Genomic DNA, 22,760 nt, shown 5'->3' with positions numbered 1-22,760 from the left:
TTAAAATCGAAAGAAGCGTTTTAAACAATGTATATTGGTGATATTAATGGATATATTGTTTTATGTTATATGTGTTTTGTTAAAAGATAGCGGAACTGTTGTGGAACCAAGGTTGCTGGGGAAGAATAGATTCGGAACACTACGTCGCTCAGGCTGATGCAAGCTGTCAGTCAGCTGTGTGAGGAGTATCGAAAGGTATACCTATTTATTTCTTAATCTATTTCACTGTGACAGGTTTACACTGTTTTGGAGTATAATTTGGAACGCATTTACAACAGCATCTGTCGCTAAGAGATAAGCTTCAACATGAGACGGATATTAGCCAGTCAGGCTCTCGTGTTCACATATGGCAATGTTGTAAAGCAGTGTAAGCATTTACAGTATAGGCCTGATATCGCTGCTCCGTGTTGACTTTATAGATTGTATCCAGTACATATTTTGTATAAATGAAAAATGTTGGTTTACTATTGATCTCATTGTTTTGATCCTGTGTTTCAGCCAGTGAGAAGAACATGACAGACTGTCAGGGAGACAGAGGGAACGGTCCAATGGAGCTGTATGAAAAGTTAACACAGCAAGGGGACAAAGTCAGAGCCTTAAAAACAGACAAAGCTGAGAAAGTAAGTTCTTGAAAATGATATTTTGAAATCATAATGCACTTTAGTGGGTTGTTGTCATCAAGGCCACAGTAAACAAACCAGGAAAACTACAGCAGTACTTCTTTTTTTGGATAGTAAATGTTTAATATAATTTGAGACTGAAAAGAAAATGACAAAGAAGAGAGAGAGAGAACAAATTTTGCTCAAAGGATTCTGTTTCCTGACCTTTTTGGATAGTAACTGTTTAATATAATTTGAGACTGAAAAAAAAATTACAAAGAAGAGAGAGAGAGAACAATTTTTGCTCAAAGGATTCTGTTTCCTGACACAGATATCTGTTTTGCCAGGTGACAGATGAACATTAAAACCATCTTAAGAAATTTTAGATTGTCTCAATTTATGTCTAAACAGTATTTGAATTTGATGAACTGGTTCTAAGGAAAGATTTTCTTTTTTGATTGATCTAATATCAGTGTTTGTGTTCCCCAGGCTGACGTCGATGCTGCTGTCCAGTTGCTGCTAAAGTTGAAAGTTGACTACAAACAGATTACAGGTCAGGATTACAAAGCAGGCTGCCCACCTACAGAAATCACCAGCTCTGATAATGGTCCCGTAGCAGATGGTGCTGATGGTGAAGACACAGTTGATCCGTGGAATGTTTGCACTTCAAATGCCAAGGGGGTTGATTATGATAAACTCATAGGTAAGGCTAACACAGTGTGTTTTTACAGTATAATAACCCTGGGGTAATTTATGGGATGTTTGAGCAGAATTACCCACTCTGTGTCATGTCTTTCTGTAGTGAGGTTTGGCAGCAATAAAGTTGACAAGGACCTGGTGGACAGAATAGAAAAAGTCTCGGGACAGAAACCTCACCGCTTCCTAAGACGAGGAATCTTCTTCTCACACAGGTTAATCTTTAAAGACATTTGAGCCTTTTTGCAGCAGCAGCAGCAGCAGCAGCAGTATAGTGTTTGAAACATCACTTTTGAGACGTATACATTTTTTGCAGAGATATGCACCAAATGTTTGAAACATCACTTTTGAGACTTATACATTTTTTGCAGAGATATGCACCAGGTGCTGGATTCATATGAGAAGCAAAAGCCCTTCTACCTCTACACTGGCAGAGGTCCGTCCTCTGATTCCATGCATGTTGGTCATCTAATTCCCTTTATCTTCACCAAGTGAGTCTCCTTATTCTGATGTACGCACTGAGTCAACATTTTATCACTTTCTTTCAACTATTTCCTCTTTTTTTCAGGTGGCTACAGGATGTGTTTGACATACCCCTGGTGGTCCAGTTGACTGATGATGAAAAGTATCTGTGGAAGGATCTAACAGTGGAACAGTGTCACAGCTTTGCTGTAGAAAATGCCAGGGACATAATTGCCTGTGGCTTCGATGTCAACAAGACCTTTATTTTCTCAGACCTTGACTACATGGGGTAAATAACAACCAAATTTCCTCCATCTAACATTTCCATATCGGCGGCTCCAACTGCTACAGTTAACCAACTCAGATTCACAGACAAGAGAATTACAATGACAAATGTCCTAAATCCTCAAGTTGTTGTCAAAGTGTTAGTGTGTGGTCCTGGTAACAAGCTAATACATTTTGTGGCATGGACAAAGTTAATTGTGTGTAGCAATATATACATCAACAACAAAGTGTCCTCTCTCTCATTGTTTACCTGAATAAGCACAGAAAGTTGATTCAAATTCTAATTTCCTGTTTGTTTTCCACAGTGCATGCCCGGATTTCTACAGAAATGTGGTTAAGGTGCAGAAACATGTTACATTTAACCAGGTCAAGGGCATCTTTGGCTTCACAGACAGCGACTGCATTGGTAAGAAAATTCCAAAGGATGCAGTTTCTAAAAAAACAAAGTTCAAAATCAATCAATCAAACTTACTGTTCGAGACAAAATTATAAGCCTGTCATGATTTGATTCTTAATTGACATTTCAGTGCATTTTTAACTAAAAATGTTCTAATTAGTGACGTTTCAGTGCATTTTTAACTAAAAATGTTGAGAGGTTGGAGGGAGCTATGACTGAAGGAGGAATATGAGAAGCTTTTTAAATAAATACCAATGTAGTCAGAATTGACACTGCTCACTTGTTGGTTTATTTACCTATTTTAAAGTTTACGTCAAAATAGGTAAATACTCACAGAAAATGTCTAGAGTTAATTTGAGGTCACAGTTAAACCTTCAACTGTGATGGTTTTTCCACAAAGAAAAATTGTGTACACAATTTTGTCCTCAACTCTTGCAGTACTTTAAAATGTTTAATCCAACTTAATGATCTATTTCATCTTATCCCTGAAGGAAAAATCAGCTTCCCAGCGATCCAGGCCGCCCCATCTTTTAGCAACTCATTCCCACATATTTTTGGAAGCAGAAAGGACATCCAGTGTCTCATCCCCTGTGCTATTGACCAGGTCAGGACAATACTGCAGCAATATGCAGACTGCATTTTACAGTAGTATTTATAGTTACCTGCTGCTGAAACTCCCCTCCTCACACAGGACCCATACTTCAGGATGACCCGTGACGTTGCTCCAAGAATCGGTTATCCCAAACCAGCCCTGCTGCACTCCACTTTCTTTCCTGCCCTGCAGGGGGCGCAGACCAAAATGAGCGCCAGTGACGCCAATTCCTCCATTTTCCTCACCGACTCGCCCAAGCAAATCAAAAACAAGGTAACGCTGTCAGTGGTTAGTAGTCAAACAGATAAATCAGCCCTGTGTTTGCTGAAGGAGTGAACGCAAATTCTTAAACGTTGACTCACAGGTCAACAAACACGCCTTTTCTGGAGGCAAAGACACAGTGGAAGAGCACAGGAAATATGGTGGAAACGCAGACGTCGACGTCTCCTTCATGTATCTGACTTTCTTCCTGGAAGATGATGAACAGCTGGAGAAGATTAGACAGGTGAGAATGTGAAAAACAACAACGTATCACTTCTTTTTCTTTCTTTTGTGTTCCCTGTTCTTGGTATATAAAACTCCATCTTTCCCTGAACTCCTCCTATGTTGTAGATTCTACTAATCCTATCCTCTGTCCTCCCACAGGACTACACGAGTGGAGCTCTTCTCACCGGAGAGCTGAAGAAGCTTCTGATTGAGACTCTGCAGCCCATGATCGCCCAGCACCAAGAGAGACGCAAACAAGTCACGGACGAAATAGTGAAGCAGTTCATGACTCCCAGACCTTTGAATTTTAAACACTAGCCTGCTTGAACCAATCCAAGTCTTTGTTGTTTTTCAAAGGGGAATTCATATGAAGAACAATCAATTGTTTACTCATTAACTGGAGAGAATCGCTGGACATGCTAAACTAAACATCAAAGCTTCACCCAAAAATACATGTCTCTAATGTAAACGTTTGAATGATTGAATTATCAGTCCTGCTCTAATACTGTAGTAATTCCCTCTCTGTGCTCGAGAATCAGCCCACTAGCGGAAGAGAAAGGTGTTTTAATGGCACCGATGAAATCTGTGTAACTCAGCTACACACCCACGGTACAGAATGATGGTTTAGAAGTCATGCTTTGGAAGGTGGTTATGTAGTAAAATCATGTTCTTATCTGTCTACACCAGGAGGAAAAACAAATATCAATGTAGGTAAATCTCTTCATTCACCATGGCCTGGATAACATTAAAACTACACTTCAACAGTGAAAAGTTGTTGTTTCTGGAAATGATTTGGAGGGCGGAGGGGGGAGAAGAGCACCCCAAAACAATCATGAATAAAAAATAATATGAAAACAGATTTATGATTTTTACTCCACATAATGAAATACCTGAAACCACATTGTTGAATACTAAATAACGTGTCCAGATCAAAAATCAAATCCAAATAGTTTAATTAGATGTAATTTAAAGTTTAAGTCACTGGAATGCAAATGTCTTTTTAAAAATAGAACTTTACAGACTTTTCTTTTAACTTGTTGACTAGAACTTGGCCTGACTTGAGGTTTTGTTTTGTCACTGAGACTCAAACTCAGGCTTCATGGACAAGAATTAAACATCACAGCCCTTTCTTCTGACTGAGTGACTAAGACTTGAGATTCTGGCCTCACCCTAACTTTGCTTGGGTCACACTGGTGACTCTGGTGACTCACTGTGACTTTTCTCTGTTGACTATAGACTTCAGAAACAGTGGTGACTCCAATACAACCCAGCTCGGACCTAATTACAGTACACACGTCCACACTTGGACAGTCAGGCACACATGATAACACTGTTGGTTTTGACGTTGGAGAGGATCGACCATTAGCTGCCTCCATTGTAGCCAATGACTGTAAGGGGCGGACAGCAGGCGCTGGGAGTTGTCTTCCTACATGTCCCCGGATTGGAGCGCCTTAAAAAGGCCAAGCATGCTTCTTCTTTTTCCCTCCCAGCCCCCGCCCCCTCTTCTGCGCCTACAGAAATAGAAAGGTGGGACCGAGAGAGCGCGGCCACATCAGCAGCATAGTTTCTTGTATCATAATTTCATCCAAGCATTCAAAGCTTCGTGTTTAAGTTCGTTCACCTGCACTTGCCTTAGAAAAACCCGTCTTCTATTAGCTTAGCATCAGCAGCTAGTTCAACCAAAGGAGAGGCACGAGTTCGGCTAAAGATTTAGCCGAGTTTGTAAATAATTACAGTCAGACAGCCTCTGGAGAGAAGGTGATTTGTTTGTTTTCTACTGCCGTGTGTGGTTGAGGAGTTTTAGCCGATTTAGGGTTTCTTTAGGGGAATGGCATTGGACTTCGCTGCGGGCTGTTTAGGAGGTAAGTGGTTAGCCACGTTAGCTTCCAAGTTAACAGGTTGTATTAGCATAAGCAGCCGCCTGTAATTTTCCATTGAGTACAACTGGGAGGATTCTTCTGGCGTTGTGGTATTTTTAAACAGAAAACGTGTCATGACCGCATTTAAAACCGTGAATGTAAATACGTGTAAACATGCTCTGACTTACACGGGAAGTAGTATTTGTTGCATTATAGATACAAGCAAATACCCGTGCATTCCAAGCAGACATGGAACAATAAATATGAAAATGTAATTAAACCCATAATTTTGGCCATTGTTTGATATTTATGTAAAACGGAAAGGAGAAACAGGAATTTCTAAAGTTGAATGAGTTCAAGTGTTCCTGTTCTTCCTGTTTGCCTTATTCTTGACCGCTGGAAATTGTCTCAGCTGTTTTGTCTTTCCACAGGGTAAGGACTTTTCTAATTATCTTTTGAGTTTAATCTCAAAATGTAATTCTTAATTTAACTTCAGAATTATGGCCCACAAAATGTACAATATAAGAATAAGAAGAAGAAAAAAAAATTTGGGGAAAATTATAGAATTAGCACTCTGAGGACACATGAGATAGAACTCATATTTGTAGATACCCTGTTTTACATTCTGTTACATACAGTGCAAAACACTCAAAAATTGAGTCCACTTAATGTGATCAATACCAACGAAATCTGTCTGAGCATTACGGTGCATTCAAAAAAGTATTAATTCAATTTTTGTATATATATTTTATATTACATCATTTCGATCAATTTCTAACTGTAATTTTGAAGACTATCTAAATGTACCTTTATATCACCACTGTAAAATAGTTGTTCCTACATATTCTGTATTATTTTTCCAAGTCCTCCCCCTTTCTTTGGCTTTAAAACAACCATCTCATTGCATTTGAAATGATTAAGTTAGATTCAACACAATGATTTCTAAAATTAAAAAAAGCTCCAAGTTAAAATCCAGTGTATTCTTTGCTGCCCATGCCAAAGAGATAATTCCTTCTCTTTCACAACTGTCATTGTTTACATCAACCTTGAAATAGCAATGCGAGCTCACAGTGCTCCCTGCATTTCACAAACATGGATTTAAAAGTACACACAATGTACGAACTTGCCCAGCGCTTGCGGTTAATCAGTTAAGGCCCAGAGAGATACGTGTGCCTATGTGGTCAGGTCGTGGACAAGGTTGCAGACCTGCACTGATGTGCAAGACCAATACAATTCAATGCAAATGCATTCCATTTCACGTAGCCTTCTAGAGAAGAGTGGCATGCTAGAACTTTTAGACCTAAGTCTCTGTTGAGTTTTTTTTCTTACTAGCTCTAGTTCAGTGAACCTATAAGATCAACATGTCACATATTCAAGCTCTCTTCCATCTTTCCTTTGCATCACATTAGTCCTGTTTTACACGTGCATTGTGACTAAAATGTCACGATGGGGGGGGGGGTAAGACATTGATAGTTAACAACCTCGGTCAGTTACACTGTAATGTGCTGCAGATGTTACTAATAACTTGACACGTTTACTGAAAACCTACCCTATTTATAATGACTTCCTTGTTTTGTGTCTTAATTTAAGGTGCTGCTGGTGTTCTGGTTGGACATCCATTTGACACCGTGAAGGTGGGTGTCTCTTTAATTCCCTCGACTGCTCACTTGTGGAAGGCAGTAACATGATACAAGTGCTGTGAGTGTGTGTGTGTGACCGTTGCAAGAAAAATGTTCAGTATTTAACTCCCATTGGCAGCCGGAATATGCATGTTACATAACCTTTTTAGTTGCACAGTCATCCTTCAGCAGGGACACAATGAGCACGTCGTTTAGTTACTGTAGCTACGACAGTTCTGTTGGGGGGACAGGGGGGATGTTTTCTGTTACAATATGTTAATATGAGCTCCTGTGTCTTCAGCTGAACTTATGTTTGCATCTATCTTTAGCTTCTTTGGCATTAAAAATAGAGATGCACCAAGAAAATCTTTCGTTATCGGTTTCATGACCATACCCATTTTTTCAACCCAGTTTATCCAGACTATCTGTAAAATGGTGGACATCACTATCTAGATGCACAGTGTGGTAGCAAAGGAAATCTCAAAAGATTTCAGCTTTCAGTATTAACTGATGGTTAATATTGGTTTTGTAAAAATCCAATCCTTCTTAGAGGAAAGAAAATGTCAATAAAACATAAATGGTTCGTCTAGATTATCAGTATCTTGTCATTCTGTGCTAAAATCAGTATTAACTGATGGTTAGTGCAAAGTTTCTTGTCTTCTACAGTAGAAAAACTTATTGGTTTTGTAAAAATCAGTATCTTGTCATTCTGTGCTAAAAAGCGGAGAAGTAGCCAACTGGACTGACTTGGTTTTCTGAAACCATTCCACCTCTAATCCAACCCCCCTTTTCACACCTGGACCTAGAGTCTACAAGCTTGTGGACACCTGCTTAGTTTTACAGCAGTGACTCTCTCTGAGGTTTCCAGCCAGGAGGCTAAATAACAGCTTCTTAGGTGAAGAGGTTTAGTGTCTTCAAGAAACCAAACCAGTTCATTTCGAATTCATTAGGAAGAAAACGTCATAGGAGCAGAATCTAGATTGTCATTGGTGCATCTCTATTCTAAATGTATTATTAACACCACGATTAACTAACTGAAAAAGGGTTTTGTTAAAGGGTTATAAGGTCGAATCTTCTAAATTAAAATTGGATTATTCTCAGTAATTTTACTTGCATGCTTCAAACTCCATACAGTACAGACTCTGTTCTATAGACACACACACACACGTGTACACAGGGACAGTGATTGCTTTGGTTGTTTGCTCTTGTTTACGTTGCTCTCAATGTCATTTCTGCCTGAGCTGGTGTTTGTTTGGGGCCCAGGGGGGAAGCTGTCTTTAACAGCAACAGTGTCACTGTGTTGTAGATGAGAGGGAGAAATAAACAACCTCTCCACGGAAATGTGACCTAGTGAGTATGGTCAAGGTCTTTCTTTCTCTCACCCAATGTCCTGTCTTGAGCTATAAAAATAAAGCAGAAGAAAAAAATGTAAATGTGTTATTTTGACCTTTTTTTTTTCCTCATGTTGCATCCCCTTAAGCATTCCCCTTAACCTTGAAAAATAAAACTTATGTCAGAACACTGTTGCCTTTCTGTTTCCCCTTTGTAAAATCTCTTAGTTTGTGGTTTGTAGTTGTTTTCCTTTGTGGTCTGATCACTCCCTGATGCACGCCTAACACGAGGTCTGTTGTCCATAGGTGAGGCTTCAAGTTCAAAATGTGGACAAACCCCTTTACCGTGGAACCTTTCACTGCTTCCAGTCCATTGTTCGCCAAGAGTCGGTAAGCACGTGACGTCTGTAACATTTCTGTGGTTGCGTTGGAACTGAATGCTCCGCTTTCACCATGTGCTTCCCAATGTGCCAGTCTAGAGTGGTGATTCCTAACCACTGTGCTGTGGCAGATCATTAGGTGTGCTGTGTAAAATTATCCAATGTCTATGAAGAGTCTCAGTCATCCAGGTCAAGTTTAAAAGTTATGTTAGGCAACTGGACGTAAATTTTCTTCCTCTAGGTGGCAGTGGATGGCCATTAAAGCTAAAAAAAAGAAGAAAAAAAGAGCATGGTCAGTGTATTACTTCAATCAGTGTCCAGTTACTGTCCTGTCAGCCCAGCGTTCCTAACATGGGAAGTTGGGGAGAAAAAAGGGGAGGTGTTGGAGTCCTTCCCCAGTTCCAGTGAAGGCTTTATTCCTGTGTGAGCTATAAAAAGATTTGGACGCACTGCCCTCTGGGCTGACCGGAGTATGAGAAGGGTTGGTGAACCTTTACTCATAGAGTATTACATTGTATACTTCACCACTGAGCAAAAATACTGTATCTGTTACTACCATTTTATTATTGTTTCATAAGAAACTACAAAGTATTTCTATACTATGAACATGCTGCATTAGGTAAGTATGTTCTCTGACCAAAACTTTATACTAAGTTACTAGGTAAGTATGTTCTCTGACCAAAACTGGGTACTTCCTCTGGTTAATCAAAGAAGACTCATTGATGTTCATTGGACCAAAAACATCAGTCATGTATTTCCTAGTGTCTGTCAATCAATTAGAATTTGTCATCAGATTGATCACAGTGTAGCCATGGTTTAATCATGGTGATTTTTGTTTTGTATTTTTACTCTCACCTCTCAAATGTTATTTGCGTCATTTTAAAATTGAATTAAAAATCCTCCTCCTTTGTTGACTTCATTCTGGCTCTAATGACGAATGCACCCTTTATTCACTCATCTCTTATCTCTGTGTCTGTAGACACTGGGTCTGTACAAAGGCATCGGTTCTCCAATGATGGGATTGACTTTCATCAATGCCATCGTGTTCGGTGTCCAGGGAAATGCCATGCGTATGCTTGGCCGTGACACACCACTCAATCAGTTCCTTGCTGGCGCTTCTGCCGGAGCCATTCAGTGTGTCATCTGTTGCCCGATGGAGTTAGCCAAAACACGCATGCAGATGCAGGGAACAGGAGAGAAGAAGTCTAAAAGGAAGCTGTACAAGAACTCTCTGGACTGTCTGGTGAGAATCTACAACAGGGAGGGCATCCGTGGCATCAACCGGGGCATGGTGACCACGCTGCTGCGAGAGACCCCTGGTTTTGGGTTTTATTTCCTCACTTATGACGTGTTAACGCGTTCCCTGGGCTGCGAGCCCGAAGACCCCTACATGATCCCAAAGCTGCTGTTTGCGGGTGGAATGTCGGGCATTGTCTCGTGGCTCTCCACTTACCCGGTGGACGTGATCAAGTCGCGTCTGCAGGCAGATGGGGTCGGAGGCGTCAACCAGTACAGCAGCATTATAGACTGCGTCAGACAGAGCGTGAATAAAGAAGGGTGGAGGGTCTTCACGCGTGGACTGACGTCCACTCTGCTCCGAGCTTTTCCGGTGAATGCTACCACTTTTGCCACAGTGACTCTGTTTCTGATATACATGCGCCAGGGAGAAGAGTGCAGCCTCCAGGACTCGGAGCCCAAACCTGTGCAGCTGCAGCCCCTGCAGCCGCAGACGCAGCCCACCAGCCTGTGAACATCCCTGCCATCTGCAGCACATCTGTCAAATTCACAGCAAAACTTGAAGCTCGTCGCAGGTCTGTTCTGTTGGCTTCAGTGACCAATATTATTTAAATAATATATATATATATATANATATAGACTTGTAAATATAGTCTCTCATTATTAAGTCTAGTTATGTTTTAATTTTAAAGTTTTACTTAAAAGTACTTAAAAATAGTTTAGCTGTGTTTAGATAACAAGTTATAATCAGTGTTGTATTGTAGAACTCGAGGGTCGGCTTTAATATTGGTGACTAGAACTGAGGCTACTGCACAACTACAGTAACAGACTGGTTTCAACAGATTTTTAGATGATGTAAAATTTTGAGTGTGACACTATCAAGGGTAAACAAACGTAGTTAGCTCACAAATCAGTTCACACTCTAACGATACCTCACAGGGTCCAGGCTTGTTGGAGGAAAAAGAAACTTTACTCCAAATTTCTTGATTGACTAAGGTTTGGTTAATATTGTTTTTTTTCCCCGGTAACACAAGTCGCAGCGTAAACTGTGGGAACTTGATGAGGAGTCGACTTGAACTACTAATTTGCTAGGCCTTATTTAAAACGTTTATGACCAGCTTTGATTTTAAACGCTAGGGGACTTGAACCAAAACAAAACTTAAATCTTTCTTAGGCGACTTGGACTCAAGCTTTTCTTCAATGACTTTGCTCTGATTTCAAACCTGACTGGGACCCTAGCCAGTTGTTTTTTTTTTGCAATGCCAATCCTGCCCTCACTTTGACTAAAAACAAAATGTCCCCTGACTAGTGAGAAGCTCCCAATCACATGTACATATATTTTAAACAGTTTACATTTCTAAAGAAAAAAAACTCTAATCAATGAACATTTATATAGATTTTAAAAGCATTGGTCATTCTGAGGTCTTTATGTTGAGGTCAATCTTTCTTTTAATGTTCTATTTTGGTGTGAAGGGCCTATTGTCGTCATGGTAACAGCAAAGAACGCATTATAAATACACATGTACATTGATGTAGATATGGTTGTATTCATTTTCTGAAGTCCCAACTGTGTATATGGTTAAAGTAATGGTGTGTAGTGTTAGGGTACGGCTCTTTTCTCTGATTGTTGAGCTGTCGCAGTATCACCGGTGGATTGTCTGTTATCGTCGCTTGAGAAGTTTGTAACTTAACGTTCTCGGAGGAAACAAAAGCATTGATGCAGTTCGTGATCTTGAAGTTTTTGGAATTAAGCATCCAAAAGAGCACCTTATGATGTGAAACCTAAACGTACGGTTAAGTTCCTGTAAGTCATATTTGTTACTTCACAAACAATACCTGTTCTATTCTGTATGTTATCACCAGTGTAAAGTACCTGTTACAGTGTTGACCTACTGAGAATGTGGACTTATTTAAAAGTGCACCTTGAAGTAATGACTGTTACCGGATGTAGAGCACTTCAATACTGTCCAGAGGAGGGCGCTGTTGGACCGGCTGTACCCAATACTGCGTCTGTCCTCTGCCTAGGAGGTTTTTCAGAGTTGTGACCTGTGGCATGTCCAATCCTCTCTACACTTGTCTGTGTGAGTCCCACGATTGGACAGAAGTTACATGTTGGTCAGTGCTGCCACCTCTGTGTGAACTAACATTTGCGCTAGTAAACCAGATGCTTTTGCACATGTCGGGTTTAAAATATAATCAAAAGTGATGATTAGTTACAATCAATCAAACCTACTGGACACTCAAACGCCTGAAGTGTTTCTTTGTGCTGCACATGTAAACAACTGCTGCTAGTCTAAAACTGCAGACACCATACATTTAGTCATGTTCATCTTTTAAATAAGAAGGTGTCATTTGGTTGGGGGTTGAACTGACTCGTGTATTTATGTTTAGTAACAAACTGTATGATGTGTATATAGAGAGAGTGGCTCGTCTTTTCCGGCAGATTATAAACGGTTGTTGGCGTTGTTGTTTTAACTGCTTCAAATCTCTTACAGTGCCTTTGTGTTCTGTACCTGTTTTTGTACCAGTGCAGCCCGTCCTCACTGAGAACTTTTCTGTAGTTCTGAAAAAGTGAAATAAAAAACCTTTTCTCTCATACATTCCAAAACATGTTTTCTTATTACACAATGTCACAATAGTTTTTCTGTCTTTCAAAATACTCAAAATGTGAAATACTTAAGGGAAATAATGCAATACTAGGTAATGAAAGACCTTAATGCAGGTGTGTAGGAGCAGTCATTCTTACCTTTTCAGTTCACTTTGGTAATGTATGCACATCCATCTGAAAAAGGCTAAAAGTAAGCTGAGAAATTAACTGTACAAAACTCAAGAGAAAATAGTTTCCACAAAATATAACAAAGATGGAGAATTGATACTGTATGTCAGAAATAGCTACAGTTTAGCTGAACATTTGCCAGTTGGTAAATGAACGTTAACTCGTTAGAATATACAAATAATGAACATATTTCACAGGAACAATAAGTTCTTAGCTTCCAACTTAACTATAGTCGGAGCAATAAGAAAATGACGTTATACAAAAATAAGACTTTATTCAAGATGAACTGACATACACTGAGTGGTTCATTATTCAGGACAAAACCATAAATTATTCAAGTCTCTTGAATTAAACAAGTCATGATTACAACCAACTGAAATTCCATCATAAAGTGCTGTAAAACAAATACTTTCATGTGTTGTATGTAGCATTTCCTGTCCTGTCCTGTTTGCTACGGTACAGTTTTTTTTAATGAGCAAAAAAAAACAACAAAAAACCAGATACTCTGACCTTCTGGTCAGTGTGGAGACAGAAAAGAAATAAAACAAACTAAGGACGGAGAGCTGCTAACTGGTTTTCCCTGAATGTGCTGCTGTCATGAGGGAGGTGTCGCAGGAGTAGTGTAAGAAGCGGTAAATCTCCTCAGCTCTGGATGAACTCATGCAGCCTCCTTTCTGTATGGCCTCAACCGGACTTCAGGACAAAAACAAAACAAACAAAGATGAAGACGTAAGGTGAAGAAAAAAATAAAATAAAAAACCACCTGAAGTGTCTTCTTTTACCTGTTGAAGAAATGTGAAATGGACCTGAAGTTGTGGCTCAGGTTCAGAGCGTGAACGTAGCTGACCGAGGGCAGGTTCAGGTACATCTGCAGAGCCTGCTCGCTGTGCTGCCCTTTGACCTCCAGCGGTGCGCAGATGCCCTGACCTTTACGCTGCTCCAGCCTGGCCAGGTCTACCAGGAGGTGGGCACTGTCCTCTTCACCATCGCTCCAAAGCAATCGAACTCCTGTCCTAACCAAGCCCGCTAAGGTGCTGTCGTAATATCGGGATCGTTGGAACAGTCGTGAAATCTCACCTGAGTGCGGATATTTTAAAAAACCATCAGTTTTATGCCATAAATATCGTTTGTTATACAAACTTGTATACAACATGAAGCAGTTTTTTTTTCCGACACTAATACGTGAGTCTAACTAAGTAAACCCCACCCTCTCCCCCAGACTGACCTGGCTTGCTTCGGTCCTTCTCCACTAAGAAGCAAACCCGTTCAAACAGCCCCTGTAGTCTTTTCCCTCTTTCCACCAGCTGCTTCCTGTTTTGCACTGCGGCCAGATCTGACTGACTGTGCCTCGCCACTGCCATGCGATTGCTGACAATAAAGTAGTTGCCGTCCAGAGAGCAGACTTGGACGGTGGCTGCGTGGCGCTGACGCAGGCTGGTCATCAGATCCACGCCGGCGCTGATGCAGCGACTGTCCACCAGGATGCAGACAGGGGCTGGTGGAGCAGAGGACTCACTGACGGACACATCGGGACAGACCGACCTCTGGGTCTGAGGTGCTGAGGAGGTGGAGGTTGGTGTCTAAAGACAGAGACGGAGAGAGGATATAATGGAGAAAGTATAGTGTTGTTCGTTGGTATTTGTTGTTGAAGTACTACTTCTGTCTCTTTTCATGACACCTCACTTATTTATCTACATCCTAACCCCTGCTACATTAAGGCTGATGTCACTTTCTTGTCTATTCTTGATAATAGGGTAATATCTATCATGACGCATGAAGGCTAATCTCCAGATAATGTACGCCAGTTGTATTTTTACAAACAATATTTGTATAAATAGATTACCATTCTCCTTATTACAACAATAAAAACAATATTTTTATAAATAGATTACCATTCTCCTTATTATCACAGTAATATCATCAGGTTGAATTTTTTATTTTTTTTGTAAATTAAAAAAATATTCTGAGTTGACTTTATACAGCCATTCCAGCTCTTAAAAAAAAGTCATTGTCCAACCCATTGCTAAGCTAACGAATGCTAGTTATGTTTTGCGGGCTACCGAACTAATTACTAATTACCGAAATAATTACTTGTCAGATACCATGAACAAAAGCTGACTGGCTAGTAAGCTAGGTATATAGATAGCAATATTTTCTTTTTAGCTAAAGTTTAGCTGATAACAGAGTTTAGACTTGTACTGTATATCCGTTTAGGGTTTTTTTAAGCACTTATTTTTATATTTTTACCGCTCGTTACCTTGGCCTGACTTGTAGACGATTTGCTCAGTGGCTCAACAAAGTCCAGCTCATCAGACAGAAGATATTGATTTTCTAACCTCTGGCGACATCTGCAGGACAACATAAAAATACACCAGAATTTAGTTACTCGTAGTCTGTGTAGCCACAGTAAATCAGGGTGTGTTTACCTTTCTTTCTTGTCTTCTTCAGCCGTCAAACTCCTCTGTGCTTTACTCAGCAGTGACACCCTGGATGATACGGTTGAGGTCCTGGAGAGAGAAGATGAAGACGTTTCTGGCTGCATCCTGCAGGGCTCAGGCCGCGCTCCATCACACTTCACCCTTTCCGAACTTCTCTCGTCCTCCACGTCACTTTTTTCCTCCTCACTGGAGTCATTCACTCGTATGATCCTGGTATGTTTTGCCTTCACCTCAGCTCTCTGTTCTGATGAAGACTTTGCTCCTGCTCTGACCTTGTGCAGGAAGACTCGCCTCCTAGTGGCGTACTGCCTTCGCCCGTCAATATAAGAGGCCTCGGGCATCAGTTCCACGTCTTCAGTCTCGTCCTCACTGCTACCGACCTCCTCCACCTCGCTGCTCACCACAAAACTATCCTCGGCGTACGTTTCGTCCATCTCAGGCACCTGTGTTTGGAGGACAGGTTGTTGGAGTTTGAGGACTGGGAAGAAAAGGAAAAAAACCCGGTGCCTACCTGAGAGAAGACGTCCATGTGACGGTTCCTGTAGGACATTTTGAACCTGCCACAGACCACAGGGCTTCTCACAGACTTCAGGTAAACACCACGCATCTCTGAGTCTGACACGCGGGAGAACAAACAAGAAGACTGGGTAAAAAAAAAGTTTCTGAATGCGTTTAAGATTTTCATAATTAATGGACAAAAAATGGTCGTGCACCATTCAGTGCCTGAGAGAAGTGTGTGTTGTCGTCCACAAATCCTTCCAGAGACTGGTTCTGATCATCACCGTCCTCCTCATCAGAGGAAACGTCTGCTCCGTCCTCCTCCGACAGCTCTGCTTCGTTGTCCAGGAACTGACACCTGCCCTGATGAGGAGGATTATTAAAAAAATCACTTTCTATTCTGCAGGTATTTCCACGGAACAGTCAGACATTTTGTCGTACAGTTACCTTCTTAATACTCAGTGTTGCTGTATTTTGGTATTGCTCAAACTGGTAGTACATGGAGAGGCAAATATTTTCAGTGTAAGACGTTTAACAACCGCTGGTTTACAGCGTTATGTTTCAGTGTGAACGAACAGGTCACAGATGAAATTAATGTCAGTGTTTGTATAATATTAAAGTTTCCGTAAAATATTGTTATTCCCTGAAAACCTTCAATAATTTTCAATACACCCGACCTGAACTTTGGCCTGTTTTTCTAGGCTTTACAATAAAAATAGCCTAAAAAAAAAAAAGGGTTTTTACTACTTTTTTTTTTTTTACATCGAGTACTTCGGCATTGATGTTACAGTTTAGTAGATATTTGGTACAAAAAAAATGTGGATGTTGTGTGTGTATCGGTATATTCGGTAGTTTTTCCTTACCCTGGCTGACGGTCTAAGGACAGAGGATGTTACCAACCCTGTGAAGCCCCATGTGACAAACTGTATTTTGTAAATGTGGGCTATATAAATAAATTTGACTTTGACTTTGACTTTGTATATATATTCATATATGCATACATATGTATACGTATACACAAAAACATACTTATACCATATATATACATACATATATTAATATATGTATATATATATATATATTTATATATATATATATACATATATTAATATATATGTATACATACATAGTAAGAGTAGAGTAATTCTGATAGACATCTTGACAGGGTGAGAGGGTGTCAGATCCTGTCATCTCACCTTCACACATAACCGTCTGCTGCTCTACAAACCTTGGCTCTGCTCTGTGGCCCCCGTTTCCTCTCAGCTCTCTGTGCTGCAGGTTTGAGTCTGGGAACAATCTCGTCCTGGAAATCATCGTCAGAAACACCTTCGGCCTCGGTTTCCCCGGACTGTGAGGGTGTGAAGATATAATTATTATAATTATTAGAAGGGAAATGGAATCAGAAGAACCAGTGATGGCTATTAAATAAAGTGCAAATGAAAAAGCCTCACTGTGTTCAGCGGAGCCGGACGTTTTCTGTTCACCACCAGGGGAGAGTCTACGTCACTCATCTTGGACTGTGAAAAATTAAATATATGACATTTTCATACAAATCACCACGTGAATTCAATTCCTGTCTTCCCACTGTGTTCTTGGTGCTGACAAGAAGCTCTTCTTAGAAGACTGGATCTGTTTTTCTAAGATACCTCTGGAGCTCCTATGGCTCTCCTAAATGCGGCCGACTGGTTGCCATGACGACCACATGCAGCTTTGGAAGTGATTGACGGCAGCAACCTGCGTCATCTCTTTCAAACTTCTTTTTTATGGGTTTTTTTTTTTCTATTTTACAGTCGTTTATCGCTGGACATGTTCAGTGGGTTCAGAGATGGATGTGAATTATCCATCTATTCATCTATCTTTCAGGCTTCCAGTACGTCACAGGATCACATACAGGGACCATTCACATTCACACCTATGGTTGATCATGTCCGGTTTACCTTCTCCCTATCAGGCATGTCTTTGGGCTGTGGAACAGAACCCACGCACAAACTCCACACAGAGATCAACCGGTGATCTCCTTGCTGTAGAGGCCGGTGTTCTACCAACATTGGCCACCGTGGCCGCCACTCACCACATCTGGAGATCTCAGGGGGTTGAGCACATTCTGATTTCTTCTTCTAGGAAGCACAATGTCGTCTTCACTGTCACTGATGCATCTCACTGAGGAAAGTCAGACAGGAAGTTGTATCAACACAGTTGTGGTTTTGTAGAGTTAGTTAAAGATCAACCTGTCTGGCACTTTCTTTTTGTGAACTACTTGTCATTGTGACCTCTGCTTTTAACCCATCAACCCGTGGGGTCGGTGCCATGCGCCGAGCACCTCAGTGGTAACTTGGCAGCTGGTGGACTCGAACCTATAGCCTTCCTGACCCAAGTCCGTTTCCTCAACCACTAAGCCACCACTGCCCATTAAATATCAATCAATGACAGCATCAAACAATTCGAAACCTTGAGATGGTTTTTCATGCTAGATCTCAGGCAGTGCTGTTGTCTGTGGCTCTTAGTCTAATGAATGGCTACAAAGGTCAGACAGAGGTCAAAGCGGAGCCAACATGTTCTCACGACCCTTAAGCTACTGCTCTTAAGTACAACATCAAGTACTGACTGGAACTATACTAAATGTATTTTATGTCATTAATTAAAGTTGTGCTCAAACATTTTCAAATGAAAACATTAAAAAAAACAAAAAAAAAAAACATGATTGTCCAAGATGAACAGCACTATAATCAGGGTAAAATGAAATCGTGGTTTCAAACCTGGACGAGGACTTGTTTTGTCCCAGGTCATGCTCCTCACCCCTGACCCTCCCCTGGTGTCGTCAGCTCCTCCAGGCCTCGGCTTCAGTTTTGAACAGCTGAGTGATACCGGTGTGTTTGGACCAGACTTGAACTTGAACCTCGGCGTCGTCGTCACGATGGGAGACGGCAGAGCTTGGCTCTTAGTCGTCGGGCTCTGAAAAGGAGACATCTGTCCACCCCTCCGCTCTGTCCACGTCCTGGTCAAAGACGAATGAGAACCAAGGTGCTGCATGGACGTTCTGCTGCTGCTGGTGTTTCTGTTCAAAGGAGTGGAGAAGTTGGAGGTGACCCGCAGAGACACGGGTGAGGCAGGTGACGGCACTGCAGCCTGAGGAGCAGGAGCAGCCTCCACATCTGCTCCCTCCTCCTCCTCGCCCTCCTCCTCCTCCTCCTCCTCGTCCTCGTCCTCCTCGTCCTCCTCCTCCTCCAGTGAATAACCCAGGTCAAAGTTGACTGAGAAGAAGTCCTTAGAATTGTCAAACGACTCAGAGTTGCGTTGCATTGTGGGAGGTGATGAAGGTTCACCGATCGCTCCCGTGTGTGTGGTGTTAGCGTTAGCTCTGGTGACATCGGGGTGTGTGTGCGTCGCGCAGGCCGTTTGTGCTGTGTTTAAAGTGTGTGTGTCTTCTGCAGCTGTCTCACTGCGTGGGCCGGTGGTGTGACTTTCTACATACGACATGTTGGACACGTATTCACTGCCACCTTTGCCACCGGGGGAACTCCTGGGTGTGAGGCCAGGGGTGGAGATGTTAGGTATGGTCATCTGCAGGAAGGCTTCGTCGTCTCCGAACAGATCCATGCTCTCACTCGACTGACGGTCAAAGTCCAAACCATCTTCATCCTCGTTCTTGAAGTCATCAACACTTATTTTCCTACTTTTATCAGCTTCTTCATGAGCGTTTCCCTCCTTCGAGTCCATCTCCAGGTCTTCATCCCTCCTATGATGATCATTGTTTTCTTCTTCGTCTTCAAAAACATCATCCCAGCTGGGACTCTTGGCCTCCAATTTGTCATTTTCCTCCAGTGGAGTTGGAGGTGAGTCCACCCTTGGTGAGCCATCGTCTACTTCGTCATCGTCGTCGTCTAGATCCAAAGTAAAGCTGACGTTAAATGGAACCTCGATCACCTGATTAGAAGGAGGAGGAGCCAAGTCTGACCCCAGGTCGTCAGTCAGTGGCTGAGGAGATCGAGACAGAAGCTCCTCCACATTGGCCAGAATGACCTTCAGCTTCTCAGATCCTCCCGGCAGAGGTTCACCAAGGGACGGAGGACAAGGTACATTGTCCCACGAGGGAAGAAAAAACATGGCCTGCAGTTCGAGGTCTTCCTCTGCTGCAGTCTTCGCCCTCCTCTCTGAATGTAGGGGCTCAGTCACAGCAGAGTCTGAATTGAGGACGACACAGGCGTCATCATCCATGTCAGCTACAAGGCGGTCATTGATGGGATGAGGACTGGAGAAGTCCCGGAGGCCTGGATCATCTGTGAAGTCTTCTAGTTCTCCTGTCTCCTGACGACTTGACCGTGTTGTTTTTGTCAGAGCTGCAGCACACATGAATTCTGATTCTTGGGTTTTCTCTCCTTCTTCTCCCTCATGTATATATTCCAGATGAGGAGACACTTTGGTCTTTTTATTTGCTGTCCCGGTGCGCCTGTCTTTGCTCTTCTGTCTGTTCGTCACGTGACCAACAACATCATTTTTGTGTGTGTGAGGACGAAGCTGCTCTTCGTAGGAGCACTCACCCTGAACACAAACAGGAAACACAAAGGAGAAGGACTTGTGTTAGAGAAAAAACTGAAAGAACACAGCAGGAAACGCAAGGTTGAAGACGTCCAGTGGACCTCAGAGGACGTCACACAGCAGCTCCACACCTGTGAAAGGTCCTTTTCCCCCATCATCGGTTTTATTTAAAGAAGAAACATAAATAATAGGAACCTTAAAAAGGATGTCCGAACCAGCCATGAATGAATACATATATATATATATATATATATATATACATATATACATATATGTATATATATACATATATGTATATATGTATATATATATATATATATATGTATGTATATATATATGTATGTATATATATATGTATGTGTATATATATATGTATGTATATATATATGTATGTGTATATATATATGTATGTATATATATATGTATGTATATATATATGTATGTATATATATATATATGTATTCATTCATGGCTGGTTCGGACATCCTTTTTAAGGTTCCTATTATTTATGTTTCTTCTTTGAATATTATATAATATAAATATATGTATGTATATATAAATATATATACATATATACATATATGTGTATATATATGTATATGTATATATGTGTATATATATATACACATATATGTATATATATACATATATGTATATATGTATATATATATATATATATATATATATATGTGTGTATGGGACTGTTAAATGTGTGGATTTATTCGACAGCGTGCCCTGGTATTTGCTAAATTAGGACGATTGTGCAAAATATAATTTCCTAATGGGGAAAATAAGATGGACATGGTATGATGCACTACGATACAGTACTGTATGATAAGATACGGTACAATCATATGATATCGCACAATACATTAGGAGATGCAATGACACAGTACGAAACCATATTATATGACACTGTACAATACAACTCTTTGAATCAGGGCATTTTATGTCATTTTTTAAATGGCAAAAACAAGTGTTAAATTCACGCAACTCCAGATGAAAAGACCTGGGATGGAAACCAGTGAACTGGCGATCGTCTTGTTGAAAGGCAAGAGAAGTAACCTCTCCTCCACCGTGTGACCTCATGAACTGATTATTGTTTAATTATTTCTTTTGTTTAACAAATTTAGCTTTCTGAATGAGTCGGTGAGCGTGTAGTGGATTTCCAGGTGACACAAGCACTTCCAATGACCTCAAAATGAAGGTGTGGTGTCAAAGTGAAGGAGGAAACAATGATAAACCTGAGCTCAGCTTCATCAGGCTGCTCAGCTGTAGCCATGATCCTGATCGTCAGGTTTCTCATCTGTAACCAGCCTGTCATGTGGTTCACTGACGGGGGTTTTTTTTATCGCAGCTTGAGCCGTGACACGACTGTCGGAACAAATTAAATCCAGGCAGCTGCAGGGGCACACGGCGCTCCTCCACTCCATTACAGCTCCACATTCAGCACTTTGAAGCTTTCAGACCTCAAACACTTGAAAGTTCACTGTTGATGAATTGCTTCTACTTTCTAATCAATTAAGGAATGAAGATGTTTAATCTTTTAATTACAGGATGTCTAAGCCAGGTTTTTCACAACAAAAAAAGTCTTCAGGCACTTCCTGGTCTTACCAAAACAGAAAATAGAATAATTTGGTACTGAGTGTTTCTGATTTGGGGTCTGTATTTTTTTAAATATTTGCAGATTTAATACATTTCAGTCAGAGAGAGAGAGAGTAAGAGAGAGAGAGAGAGAGAGAACACATTCTTCCCAGTGATTATCTTATTACATTAGAACATTCCCTTTTTAATTTGAAGCTCATGAACAAATATAGGGGGCGGGGGAGGATAAAAGATCTCATCGAGTTTTAATCCGTCTGCATGAGTCTGTTTCCAAAACAGGTCACAGCACGAACTCCCATTTCCCATCTGTACAAACCGCCTGACCTGGAGGTTCACATTATTACGATGATCAGAGTTTGTTTTTCCTCTCCGTGTTTCCGACATCCTTATGAAGCCTTGAGCCCCTCGAACGGCACTAGGCTGTAGCATTAGCATTGTCACTGGTGGCTGAGAAACTGCCAGTAACAGCACTGGTGTGGGGTTTGTTTTAATAGGTCAACGTGTCCAATAAGGTCAGTGTGGTTTGGAGGTCATTTTATTCAACGTTCTTTGAAAGTGTTTGTAAAGCATTATCACTCCTTTGTTCTTTGATCCACTGATTGATCAAAGATTATCTAATGTTTGTTTGAATCAGTGTAAACTGTTCACGATTCAAACAAACATTAGATAAGACGGGGACCAGACTACTCTGAATTGTTAAAGAGAAAGTTTTAATTGTAAACATTAGATTAAAGACTGTGGCTAAGGGATGCTACTTCTCTGTTGTCTCTAATTTAGCAATTTTCGCCTTTTTAGAATGTTTCTGTGAAGATCTATTTTATAGTTTACTTTGACTAACCTTTAATGTTTCTGTGAAGATACGATTTATTTTATAGTTTACTTTGACTAACCTTTATGCTACTTTTGAATTTTTTTTCTAGATGAAATTATAACTCACTAAGATGTTCTTCATAAATACTTAGAGA

The 22,760-nt window shown here is 40.9% G+C and overlaps 3 protein-coding genes across 4 annotated transcripts in view; 2 read left to right on the top strand and 1 right to left on the bottom strand.

Moving 5' to 3' along the window:
- Positions 1 to 43: 43 nt before the first annotated feature.
- wars1 (tryptophanyl-tRNA synthetase 1) lies at positions 44 to 4,288 on the top strand. Of its 2 annotated transcripts, none has more exons than XM_008308806.3 (11): positions 44 to 195; positions 499 to 620; positions 1,089 to 1,302; positions 1,402 to 1,510; positions 1,667 to 1,786; positions 1,864 to 2,046; positions 2,348 to 2,448; positions 2,931 to 3,043; positions 3,131 to 3,304; positions 3,396 to 3,536; positions 3,677 to 4,288. In XM_008308806.3, exons 2-11 carry the CDS (start codon positions 513 to 515, stop codon positions 3,833 to 3,835), a joined length of 1,422 nt encoding a protein of 473 aa, XP_008307028.1. In that variant the 5' UTR covers positions 44 to 195; positions 499 to 512; the 3' UTR covers positions 3,836 to 4,288. The 2 variants fall into 2 exon arrangements, with proteins under 2 accessions (XP_008307028.1, XP_016894894.1); XM_017039405.2 differs by having other exon boundaries at positions 124 to 195; positions 503 to 620.
- Positions 4,289 to 4,770: 482 nt separating this feature from the next.
- slc25a29l (solute carrier family 25 member 29-like) lies at positions 4,771 to 10,565 on the top strand. The gene is made up of 4 exons (XM_008308818.3): positions 4,771 to 5,379; positions 6,967 to 7,010; positions 8,633 to 8,716; positions 9,686 to 10,565. Exons 1-4 carry the CDS (start codon positions 5,346 to 5,348, stop codon positions 10,454 to 10,456), a joined length of 933 nt encoding a protein of 310 aa, XP_008307040.1. The 5' UTR covers positions 4,771 to 5,345; the 3' UTR covers positions 10,457 to 10,565.
- A 2,407-nt stretch (positions 10,566 to 12,972) lies between these two features.
- Positions 12,973 to 22,760, bottom strand: part of fancm (FA complementation group M) — a 31,483-nt gene continuing 21,695 nt past the window's right edge. The window contains exons 14-24 of the mRNA XM_008308840.3: positions 18,411 to 20,193; positions 17,726 to 17,814; positions 17,106 to 17,171; positions 16,883 to 17,002; positions 15,870 to 16,017; positions 15,668 to 15,771; positions 15,145 to 15,599; positions 14,976 to 15,066; positions 13,944 to 14,298; positions 13,501 to 13,795; positions 12,973 to 13,411 (exon numbers count right to left, since the gene is read on the bottom strand). Coding sequence (XP_008307062.1) covers positions 13,285 to 13,411; positions 13,501 to 13,795; positions 13,944 to 14,298; positions 14,976 to 15,066; positions 15,145 to 15,599; positions 15,668 to 15,771; positions 15,870 to 16,017; positions 16,883 to 17,002; positions 17,106 to 17,171; positions 17,726 to 17,814; positions 18,411 to 20,193 — 3,633 coding nt within the window. The 3' untranslated portion in view covers positions 12,973 to 13,284. The remainder of the gene's footprint in view (positions 13,412 to 13,500; positions 13,796 to 13,943; positions 14,299 to 14,975; positions 15,067 to 15,144; positions 15,600 to 15,667; positions 15,772 to 15,869; positions 16,018 to 16,882; positions 17,003 to 17,105; positions 17,172 to 17,725; positions 17,815 to 18,410; positions 20,194 to 22,760) is intronic.

This window comes from Cynoglossus semilaevis, chromosome 1 (assembly GCF_000523025.1).
Source record: "Cynoglossus semilaevis isolate Cse_v1.0 chromosome 1, Cse_v1.0, whole genome shotgun sequence".
Lineage (NCBI taxonomy): Eukaryota > Metazoa > Chordata > Actinopteri > Pleuronectiformes > Cynoglossidae > Cynoglossus > Cynoglossus semilaevis.
The sequence above is the reverse complement of the archived record's forward strand: the minus strand, read 5'-3'. Positions and strand labels throughout refer to the sequence as shown.